The sequence below is a fragment of the Motacilla alba genome, unplaced genomic scaffold, assembly GCF_015832195.1.
Source record: "Motacilla alba alba isolate MOTALB_02 unplaced genomic scaffold, Motacilla_alba_V1.0_pri HiC_scaffold_35, whole genome shotgun sequence".
In the NCBI taxonomy this organism is placed as follows: domain Eukaryota; kingdom Metazoa; phylum Chordata; class Aves; order Passeriformes; family Motacillidae; genus Motacilla; species Motacilla alba.
The window spans coordinates 549032-559983 of NW_024037447.1; the positions used below are offsets into that span (position 1 = coordinate 549032).

Consider the following 10952-nt stretch of genomic DNA (forward strand, 5'->3'; position numbering starts at 1 on the left):
CTTGGGGGTGCAGCCATGGCAGCCATTTTGGGGTGGAGTCATGACCACCATTTTGGGGGTGCAGCCATTTTGGGGGTGGAGCCATGGAGGACCACGGTCGCCATCTTGGGGGTGGAGCCATGGCAGCCATTCGGGGGGTGCATCACGGCAGCCATCTTGGGGGTGGAGCTGTGGCAGCCATTTTAGAGGCGGGACCAAACAAGACGCGCTCACGGCGGCCATTTTGTGGCGGCATCAAGGCAGCCATGTTGTGGGCGTGGCCACGGCAGCCATATTGGGGGCGGGCTCATACCGTCCACTTCAGGCACCTGCGGGGGAGGGGAGGGAGAGGTCAGGGGTCAGCAGGGTGAGACCCCTCCCCCCAAAACGGGGGTCCCACTCCCAGGTAACATTCCCACAGGGTTTTTCCCTTTTTTTTTTGCTGTTTTTCCCCAATTTTTTCCCATTTTTCCCAGCTTTTTTCCCTTCCCTTTCCCGTTTTTCCCAATTTTCCCCATTTTCCCCAATTTTTTTCCCGTTTCCCCCAAATTTTTCCCATTTTTCCCCCTTTTTTTTTGGAGTTTTTCCTATTTTTTTCTCATTTCTCCCAGATTTTTCTTATTTTCCCTGAGTTTTTCCCCATTTTTCCTGTTTTTCTTCCCATTTCCCCATTTTTTTGCTATTTCTCTGATTTTCCCCCTTTTTCCCCCCATTTTTTCCCTGTTTTTCTACTTTTTCCCAATTTTTTTTCCCTTTTCTTTCCTGTTGTTCCATTTTCCTCATTTTTTCCCATTTTTGTACCGTTTTCCCCAATTTTTTGCCTTTTTTTCAAATATTTCCAGGATTTTCCCCATTTCCCCTGGATTTTCCCCATTTTTGTTGGATCATTCCTGGGTTTTCCCCCGGTTTTCTCCTTTTTCCCATTTTTTTGCCATTTTTTCCCCCATTTTTCCAATTTTTCTGCCTTTTTTCCAATTTTCCCCAGCATTTTTCTCATTCTTCCCCACTTTTTTCCATTTCTGGTTGGTTTTTCCATTTTCCCAGTGTTCCCGCCATTTTTCCTAGATTTTTTTCCCAACTTTTTTTCTAGTTTTCCCCTTGATTTTCTATTTTTTTGCCATTTTTTCACCGTTTTTTTCCATTTTTTCACCGTTTCCCCCCATTTTTTCACCTTTTTTTTCCATTTTTTCACCATTTCCCCGCGTTTTCGTGCCCCTCTCGTACCTGGTGTCCTGGTGGGTGCCGAGGCAGCGCGTGCAGCAGTACCTGGCCCCGCAGGTGACGCAGGTGTGTCCCCAAACCCATTTTTTTTGCCATTTTTTCCCATTTTTTCACCGTTTTTTCACCATTTTTTCCCATTTTTTCCCCATTTTCCCCCGTTTTTTCCCCGTTTTCGTGCCCCTCTCGTACCTGGTGTCCTGGTGGGTGCCGAGGCAGCGCGTGCAGCAGCACCTGGCCCCGCAGGTGACGCAGGTGTGTCCCCAAACCCATTTTTTTGCCATTTTTTCCCATTTTTTCCCCGTTTTTTCACCGTTTTTTCCCGTTTTTTCCCCGTTTTCGTGCCCCTCTCGTACCTGGTGTCCTGGTGGGTGCCGAGGCAGCGCGTGCAGCAGTACCTGGCCCCGCAGGTGACGCAGGTGTAGCCCGAGGGGAAGCCGCAGACGGCGCAGAAGTGCCGCTGGGGCAGCCGGGACGGGGCGGCGCCGGCCGAGACGTAATTGGGGCCCTCGGCCGCGCTCAGGTTCTGGGGGAAAATCCAAAATTCAGCCCCAAAAATCCAAAATCAGCCCCAAAATCCAGAGTTCAGCCCCAAAATCCAGAATTCAGCCCCAAAAATCCAGAGTTCAGCCCCAAAATCCAGAGTTCAGTTTGGGTCCCTCGGCCGTGCTCAGGTTCTGGGGGAAAATCCAAAATTCAGCCCCAAAAATCCAAAATCAGCCCCAAAAATCCAAAATTCAGCCCCAAAATCCAGAGTTCAGCTTGGGGCCCTTGGCCGCGCTCAGGTTCTGGGGGAAAATCCAAAATTCAGCCCCAAAAATCCAAAATCAGCCCCAAAAATCCAAAATTCAGCCCAAAAAAATGCAAATTTCAGCCCCAAAATCCAGAGTTCAGCTTGGGGCCCTCGGCCGCGCTCAGGTTCTGGGGGAAAATCAAAATTCAGCCCCAAAAAATCAAAATTCAGCCCAAAAAATGCAAATTTCAGCCCCAAAATCCAGAATTCAGCCCCAAAATTCCAAAATTCAGCCCCAAAAATCCAAAATCAGCCCAAAAATCCAAAATTCAGCCCCAAAATCCAAAATTCAGCCCCAAAAATCCAAAATTCAGCCCCAAAATCCAGAGTTCAGTTTGGGGCCCTCGGCCTCGCTCAGTTTCTGGGGGAAAATCCAAAATTCAGCCCCAAAAATCCAAAATCAGCCCCAAAAATCCAAAATTCAGCCCCAAAAATCCAAAATTCAGCCCCAAAATCCAGAGTTCAGTTTGGGTCCCTCGGCCGTGCTCAGGTTCTGGGGGAAAATCCAAAATTCAGCCCCAAAAAATCAAAATTCAGCCCCAAAAATGCAAATTTCAGCCCCAAAATCCAGAATTCAGCCCCAAAATTCCAAAATTCAGCCCCAAAAATCCAAAATCAGCCCAAAAATCCAAAATTCAGCCCCAAAATCCAAAATTCAGCCCCAAAAATCCAAAATTCAGCCCCAAAATCCAGAGTTCAGTTTGGGGCCCTCGGCCTCGCTCAGTTTCTGGGGGAAAATCCAAAATTCAGCCCCAAAAATCCAAAATCAGCCCCAAAAATCCAAAATTCAGCCCCAAAAATCCAAAATTCAGCCCCAAAATCCAGAGTTCAGTTTGGGTCCCTCGGCCGTGCTCAGGTTCTGGGGGAAAATCCAAAATTCAGCCCCAAAAAATCAAAATTCAGCCCCAAAAATGCAAATTTCAGCCCCAAAATCCAGAGTTCAGTTTGGGTCCCTCGGCCGCGCTCAGGTTCTGGGGGAAAAACGCAAAATTCAGCAAAATTCCCCACCTGCTCCTCCAGCAGGGCCTGGAAGTTCTTGCGGAAGCGCAGCTTGAAATGATCCCCGCGGGTCTTCTTCTTCTTCTTCCCTGGGGACGCCCCAAAATCAGCCCCAAATCCACCCCAAAATCCAGAATTCACCCCAAAATCAGCCCCAAATTCAGCTGAAAATGCAAAATCCCGCCCCCAACCCCCCCTTCCCGGGTCCGGTTCGGTTCCGGTCCCAGTCCCGGTGCTGTCGCTGAAGTTTGGGAGCCGCTTCCCAGGCCAGGACCCCCCTAAATTCCCTCTAAACCCCCCCAAAACCCCCCTAAATCCCCCCAGATCCCCCATTCCCGGTGTCCCCGGTCCCGGTTCGGGTCCGGTTCTGTCTCCCCGGTTCCGGTACCGGTCTCGGCGGTGTCGCTGAAGTGGGGCAGCCTCTTCCCGGGCCGCGGCAGCCCCAGAACCCCCAGAACCCCCCCAAACCCCCCCAGAACCCCCCGAAATCCCCTCTAAACCCCCCATTCCCGGTACCCCAATCCCCATTCCCGGTGTCCCCGGTCCCGGTTCCGGTTCCCCCGGTTGGGTTGGGGTTGGTTTTGGGTTCGGTTCCGGTACCGGTCTCGGCGGTGTCGCTGAAGTGGGGCAGCCTCTTCCCGGGCCGCGGCAGCCCGGCCTGGGGGTCGTCGCCGAAGTTGTCGTTCTCCAGCGCCTCGAGCTGCCGGTGCAGGCGCCGCTGCCGCGCCGGCGCGTCCAGCACCCGCCGCGGAGCCCCCTCGGGGACGCGCGCTGGGGGGCACCGGGGGGTCAGGGGGGACCCCGAAACCGGGAACCCCCAAAAACCCCGGGAACCCCCAAAAAAACCCCGGGAAAATCCGGGATTCCTGAAGGAAATGGGGGATTTTGGGGGAAATGGGGATTTTTCCATAAAAAAACCCAAATTTGGGGCTTTTCTGGAGTCCTCTGGGTGGGGAAGGGGAAAGGGGGGACCCCGAAACCGGGAACCCCCAAAAACCCCGGGAACCCCCAAAAAAACCCCGGGAAAATCCGAGATTCCTGAAGGAAATGGGGGATTTTTGGGGGAAAATGGGGATTTTTCCATAAAAAAAACCCCAAATTTGGGGCTTTTCTGGAGTCTTCTGGGTGGGGGAGGGGAAAGGCGGGAAAAGGGGGGGACCCCAAAATCGGGAACCCCCCAAAAATCCCGGGAGATACCGGAAAAAATACGGGAATGCTAAAAATTGGGATCCCCAAAACGGCCCCGGGACCCCCAAAATCAACCCCGGGACCCACAAACCGACCCCGGGACCCCCAAATTGGGGCACTGGGAACCCCAAAATCAACCCTGGGACCCCGGAACCGACACCGGGACCCCCAAAATCGATCCCGGGACCCCCAGAACTGACACCAGGACCCCCAAAATCAACCCCGGGACCCCCGAACCGACACCAGGATCCCCCAAAAGAGCCCTGGAAACCCCAAAATCAACCCCAGAACCGGCCCTGGGACCCCTCAGAACCCACCGGGACCCCTGAACCAAACCCGGGAACCCCGAAACCAACACCAGGACCCCCAAAATCAACCCCGGTATCCCCGAACCGGCACCGGGACCCCCAAAATCGACCCCGGGAACCCCAAAATCGACCACGGGACCCCCAAACCGGCCCCAGAACCGGCCCCGGGACCCCCAAAATCAACCCCGGGAACCCCAAAAGAGCCCCGGGACCCCCGAACTGACACCGGGACCCCCAAAATCGACCCTGGGAACCCCAAAATCAACCCCGGGAACCCCAAATTGGGGCACCGGGACCCCCGAACCGACCCCGGGACTCTCGAGAACCCCCCGGTACCGCCCGGGACCCCCCAAAAGAGCCCCGGGACCCCCGAACCGACCCCAGAACTGGCCCAGGGACCCCTCAGAATCCCCCGGGACCCCCGAACCGACCCCGGGACCCCAGAACCGGCACCGGGACCCCCAAAATCAGCCCCTGGACCCCCAAAATCAACCCTGGGACCCCCAAACTGACACCGGGACCCCCCAAATCAGCCCCGGGACCCCCAAATTGGGGCACCGGGACCCCCAAAATCAACGCTGGGACCCCCGAACCGACACCAGGACCCCCAAATTGGGACACCGGGACCCCAGAACCGGCACCGGGACCCCCAAAATCAGCCCCGGGAGCCCCAAAATTGACCCCGGGACCCCCAAACTGACACCGGGACCCCCAAATTGGGGAACCGGGACCGCCAAAATCGACCCCGGGACCCCCGAACCAGCCCCGGGTACCGCAAAATCAATCCCAGGACCCGCAAAATCAACCCCGGGAACCCCAAAATCAACCCCGGGAACCCCGAACCGACCCCGGGACCCCCCAAAAGAGCCCCGGGGCCTCCGAACCGACCCCGGGACCCCCAAAAGAGCCCCGGGACCCCACCGGGACCCCCGAACCGTCCCCGGGAGCCCCGAACCCAACACCGGGACCCCCAAAATCAACCCCGGGACCCCCGAACCGACCCCAGGACCCCCGAACTGAACACGGGACCCCCAAATTGGGGCACCGGGACCCCCAAAAGAGCCCTAGGACCCCCAAAATCAACCCTGGGACCCCCGAACCGACCCCGAGACCCCCAAAAGAGCCCCGGGACCCCCCGGGAGCCGCGGGCCCCTCCCCCCTCACCCGAGGTTTTCTTCTCCCCCATCGTGAGGCGACTTCCGGCGCGCCGCCCTTCACTTCCGCCCTCTCCGACGCCACTTCCGCTCCCCGCCCCGCCCCACTTCCGCCCTCACCCTCCGCCGCCATCTTGAGCGCGGAGGAAAGCTCCGCCCCCTTTTCGCCATATTTGGTGTGGCGCCCGGGAAGCCACGCCCCTTTTCCCGCTCCTGGCAACGTGGCATTCCCACTATGACCACGCCCCCTAGCGCTGATTGGTGGAGTGGGCGGAGCGGTGGGCGGGGGATCCGCGGGGAGGGCGGGGATTGGCTGAGGCGCGGCGGGAGGCGCCGCCCCCCCCGGCGTAAGCCCCGCCCCCCACGCGCCATGGCCGCGCTGGCGCTGCCGCTGCTGCTGCTGCTGCTGGGGACCCCCAAAACCGCCCCCGAACAGCCCCAAAACCGCCCCGGAACCCCCCGGGACCGCCCCGGAACCCCCCCAGAGACCCCCCCGGGCACCCCCCAGAGCTGCCCCGGAGCCCCCCCGGGGAGCGAGCCCGGAACTCCCCGAAATTGCCCCGAAAAGCCCCAAAATTTCATCCAAAGGTGCCCCGAAAACGCCCAGAATTGCCCCAAAATCACCCCCGGGACCCCCCAGAACTGCCCCGGAATCACCCCCGGGGCTGAGACGGAAATTGCACGAAATTGCCCCGAAAATCCCCAGAATTGCCCCGAAAAGCCCCAAAATTGCCCCGAAAATCCCCGAAATTGCCCCGAAAATCCTCCTGATGTCGACTCCAGGACTGAGCCCGAAAATCCCGAAAATTGCCCCAAAACCTCCCAAAATTGCCCCAAAAATCCCCCAAACAGCCCCGAAATTCCTGAAAATTGCCACGAAACCTCCCAGAATTGCCCCGAAAATCCCCAGAATTGCCCCAAAACCCAGCCCGGGATCGGCCCCGGGAGCCCCTCGGGGGCTGAGGCCGAAAATGCCCAAAATTGCCCCAAAAACCCCGAAAATTGCCCCGAAACGGAGCCCGGGAGCGCCCCCGAGGATGGTGAGTGGGGGAGGGGCGGGGGCGGGGCCAACGGTCAGTGGGAGGGGCCAATGGCCAGTGGGAGGGGTCAGTGGGAGGGGTCAGTGGGAGGGGTCAGTGGGAGGGGTCAGTGGTCAGTGGGAGGGGCCAATGGTCAGTGGGAGGGGCCAATGGTCAGTGGGAGGGGTCAGTGGTCAGTGGGAGGGGTCAAAGGTCAGTGGGAGGGGTCAGGGGTCACTGGGAGGGGTCAGGGGTCACTGGGTAAGTTTGCTGGTCACTCAGTGGTCACTCAGGGTCACTCAGTGGTCACTCAGGGGTCAGTGGTCACTCAGAAGTTACTCAGTGGTCAATCAGAGGTCACTCAGGAGTCACTCAGTGCTCACTGGTCACTCAGGGTCACTCAGGGTCACTCAGGGTCACTCAGTGGTCACTCAGGGGTCACTCAGGGTCAGTGGTCACTCAGGGTACCTCAGTGGTCACTCAGAGGTCAGTGGTCACTCCGGGTCACTCAGGGTCACTCAGTGGTCACTCAGGGTCAGTGGTCAGTGGTCAGTGGTCACTCAGGGTCACTCAGGGTCACTCAGGGTCAGTGGTCACTCAGTGGTCACTCAGTGGTCACTCAGGGTCAGTGGTCACTCAGTGGTCACTCACTGGTCACCCAGGGCTGCTGGTCATGACCGTGGCCACCGAGGTGACCGATGGCTACCGGCTCAGCGCTCACTGGTCACTCAGGGTCACTCAGTGGTCACTCAGGGTCACTCAGTGGTCACTCAGTGGTCACTCAGGGTCAGTGGTCACTCAGTGGTCACTCTGGTCACCCAGGGCTGCTGGTGCTGACCGTGGCCACCGAGGTGACCGATGGCTACCGGCTCAGTGCTCACTGGTCACTCGGGGTCACTCAGTGGTCACTCAGGGTCACTCAGGGTCACTCAGTGGTCACTCAGGGGTCACTCAGGGTCACTCAGGGTCACTCAGGGGTCACTCAGGGTAACTCAGTGGTCACTCAGTGGTCAGTGGTCACTCTGGTCACCCAGGGCTGCTGGTCATGACCGTGGCCACCGAGGTGACCGATGGCTACCGGCTCAGCGCTCACTGGTCACTCAGGGTCACTCAGTGGTCACTCAGGGTCACTCAGGGTCACTCAGTGGTCACACAGTGGTCACTCAGGGTCACTCAGGGTCAGTGGTCACTCAGGGTCACTCAGTGGTCACTCTGGTCACTCACTGGTCACCCAGGGCTGCTGGTCATGACGGTGGCCACCGAGGTGACCGATGGCTACCGGCTCAGCGCTCACTGGTCACTCAGGGTCAGTGGTCAGTGGTCAGTGGTCACTCTGGTCACTCAGTGGTCACTCAGTGGTCACTCTGGTCACCCAGGGCTGCTGGTCATGACCGTGGCCACCGAGGTGACCGATGGCTACCGGCTCAGCGCTCACTGGTCACTCAGGGTCACTGGTCACTCAGGGTCAGTGGTCAGTGGTCAGTGGTCACTCTGGTCACTCAGTGGTCACTCAGTGGTCACTCTGGTCACCCAGGGCTGCTGGTCATGACCGTGGCCACCGAGGTGACCGATGGCTACCGGCGCTTCCTGCGCTCCGCCCGCGCCTTCAACTACAGCCTGCAGGTGGGGGCGGGGCCAAAGGGGCGGGGCCAAAGGGGCGGGGCTTTGGGAGGGACCCAAGGGATCGGGTGTGGCTAAAGGGATAGGGAGGGGCTAAATGGATGGGTGGGGCTAAGGGGGAGGGGCTAAAGGGATGGGGAGGGGCTAAAGGAGGAGGGGCTACAGGGATGGGAGGGGCTAAAGGGATGGGGTGGGGCAGAAGGAGGAAGGGCTAAGGAGATGGGTGGGGCTAAAGGGATGGGAGGGGCTAAGGGGGAGGGGCTAAGGGGATGGGGTGGGGCTAAAGGGATGGGAGGGGCTAAAGGGATGGGGAGGGGCTGAAGGGGTGGGGAGGGGTACAGGAGGAGGGGCTAAAGTGATGGGAGGAGCTAAAGGGATGGGTGGGGCTTAAGGGTTGAGGGGCTAAAGTGGGAGGGGCTAAAGGGATGGGGAGGGGCTGAAGGGATAGGGAGGGGCTAAAGGGATGGGTGGGGCTAAAGGGGTGGGGAGGGGCTAAAGGGATGGGGAGGGGCTGAAGGAGGAGGGGCTAAGGAGATGGGAGGGGCTAAAGGGATGGGTGGGGTTAAAGGGATGGGAGGGGTTAAAGGAGGAGGGGCTAAAGGGGTGGGAGGGGCTAACGGGATTGGGAGGGGCTAAAGGGGGGGGGCTAAAGGGATGGGAGGGGCTAAAGGGGTGGGTGGGGCTAAAGGAGGAATGGCTAATGGGATGGGGAGGGGCTAAAGGGATGGGTGGGGCTAAAGGAGGAGGGGCTAAAGCAATGAGGAGGGGCTAAGGGGTTGGGGAGGGGCTAAGGGGGAGGGGCTAAAGGATGGGTGGGGCTAAAGGGATGGGTGGGGCTAAAGGGGTGGGGAGGGACTGAAGGAGGAGGGGCTAAAGGGATGGGAGAGGTTAAAGGGGGAGGGGCTATCGGGATGGGGAGGGGCCACAGCAGAATTTCCCCATTTTTTCCCCATTTTTCCCCCATTTTTTTCCCCGTTTTTCCCGTTATTTCCCATTTTTGTGACTTTTCCCGAATTCCCGGTGTTTCCCCCCAGACGCTGGGGCTGGGCCGGCGCCGGGGGGAGGGGCCACAGCAGAATTTCCCCATTTTTTCCCCATTTTTTCCCCATTTTTTGACCGTTTTTCCCCATTTTTCCCCATTTTTTCCCCATTTTCCCCATTAATTCCCATTTTTGTGACTTTTCCCGAATTCCCGGGTTTTCCCCCCAGACGCTGGGGCTGGGCCGGCGCTGGGGGCAGGGGCCACAGCAGAATTTCCCCATTTTTCCCCCATTTTTTCCCCATTTTTTGACCGTTTTTTGCCCTTTTTTGACCGTTTTTGGCCATTTTTTCCCCGTTTTTCGCGCAGTTTTTTGCGTTAATTCCCATTTTTGTGACTTTTCCCGAATTCCCGGTGTTTCCCCCCAGACGCTGGGGCTGGGCCTGCGCTGGGGGCAGGGGCCACAGCAGAATTTCCCCATTTTTCCCCCATTTTTTCCCCATTTCTGACCATTTTTTGCCCTTTTTTTGACCATTTTTGGCCATTTTTTGACCGTTTTTGGCCATTTTTTGACCGTTTTTCGTGCAGTTTTTTGCGTTAATTCCCATTTTTGTGACTTTTCCCGAATTCCCGGTGTTTCCCCCCAGACGCTGGGGCTGGGCCTGCACTGGGGGCAGGGGCCACAGCAGAATTTCCCCATTTTTTGACCGTTTTTTGCCCTTTTTTGACCATTTTTGGCCATTTTTGGCCATTTTTTGACCGTTTTTCGCGCAGTTTTTTGCGTTAATTCCCATTTTTGTGACTTTTCCCGAATTCCCGGTGTTTCCCCCCAAACTCTGGGGCTGGGCCGGCGCTGGGGGCAGGGGCCACAGCAGAATTTCCCCATTTTCCCCCATTTCTGGACCGTTTTTGACCGTTTTTGGCCATTTTTTGGCCGTTTCTCGCGCAGTTTTTTGCATGAATTCCCATTTTTGTGACTTTTCCCGAATTCCCGGGTTTTCCCCCCAGACGCTGGGGCTGGGCCGGCGCTGGGGGCAGGGGCCACAGCAGAATTTCCCCATTTTCCCCCCATTTTTTCCCCATTTCTGGACCGTTTTTGGCCATTTTTGGCCATTTTTTGACCGTTTTTCGCGCAGTTTTTTGCGTTAATTCCCATTTTTGTGACTTTTCCCGAATTCCCGGTGTTTCCCCCCAGACGCTGGGGCTGGGCCTGCGCTGGGGGCAGGGGCCACAGCAGAATTTCCCCATTTTCCCCATTTTTTCCCCATTTTTTGGCCGTTTTTAACCATTTTTTCCCCGTTTTTTGCCCAGTTTTTCGTGTTAATTTCCATTTTTGTTAATTTTCCCAAAATCTCATTTTTTCCCCCCAAACTCTTGGACTGGGCTGTCACTGGGGGGAGGGGCCACAGCAGAATTTCCCCATTTCTCCTCATTTTTTGGCCATTTTTGACCATTTTTTCCCCGTTTTTCCCGTGAATTCCCATTTTTGTTAATTTTCCCAAAATCCCATTTTTTTCCCCCAAACTCCGGGTCTGGGCCAGCGCTGGGGGGGGGGCCAGAGCAGAATTTCCCCATTTTTCCCCCATTTTTTGACCGTTTTTCGCCCTTTTTTGACCGTTTTTGGCCATTTTTGGCCATTTTTTGACCGTTTTTCGCGCAGTTTTTTGCATTAATTCCCATTTTTGTGACTTTTCC

At 57.2% G+C, this 10952-nt stretch overlaps 2 protein-coding genes across 2 annotated transcripts; one reads left to right on the forward strand and one right to left on the reverse strand.

Annotated features, from left to right (window-relative positions):
* On the reverse strand, positions 1–5723 carry ZNHIT1 (zinc finger HIT-type containing 1). Its single transcript, XM_038126606.1, has 5 exons — positions 5650–5723; positions 3590–3760; positions 2999–3078; positions 1554–1723; positions 1–308 (listed from the first exon to the last, which is right to left on the reverse strand). Exons 1-5 carry the CDS (start codon positions 5669–5671, stop codon positions 287–289), a joined length of 465 nt encoding a protein of 154 aa, XP_037982534.1. The 5' UTR covers positions 5672–5723; the 3' UTR covers positions 1–286.
* A 286-nt stretch (positions 5724–6009) lies between these two features.
* LOC119696687 (basic salivary proline-rich protein 1-like) lies at positions 6010–9858 on the forward strand. The gene is made up of 4 exons (XM_038126487.1): positions 6010–6679; positions 8193–8281; positions 9313–9329; positions 9846–9858. Exons 1-4 carry the CDS (start codon positions 6010–6012, stop codon positions 9856–9858), a joined length of 789 nt encoding a protein of 262 aa, XP_037982415.1.
* The last annotated feature ends 1094 nt before the right edge of the window (positions 9859–10952 follow it).

Bases quoted from the DNA above. Each gene is read 5' to 3' on its own strand.
- ZNHIT1 (XM_038126606.1), bottom strand. From the start codon at position 5,671: ATGGGGGAGAAGAAAACCTCGG. The intron at 3,761-5,649 runs GTGAGGGGGGAG...GGTGCCCCCCAG, and splicing joins GGGGGAGAAGAAAACCTCGG to CGCGCGTCCCCGAGGGGGCT. The intron at 309-1,553 runs GTACGAGAGGGG...CCTCCCCCGCAG, and splicing joins GGCACCCACCAGGACACCAG to GTGCCTGAAGTGGACGGTAT.
- LOC119696687 (XM_038126487.1), top strand. From the start codon at position 6,010: ATGGCCGCGCTGGCGCTGCCGCTGCTGCTGCTGCTGCTGGGGACCCCC. The intron at 6,680-8,192 runs GTGAGTGGGGGA...CTGGTCACCCAG, and splicing joins CGGGAGCGCCCCCGAGGATG to GGCTGCTGGTCATGACCGTG.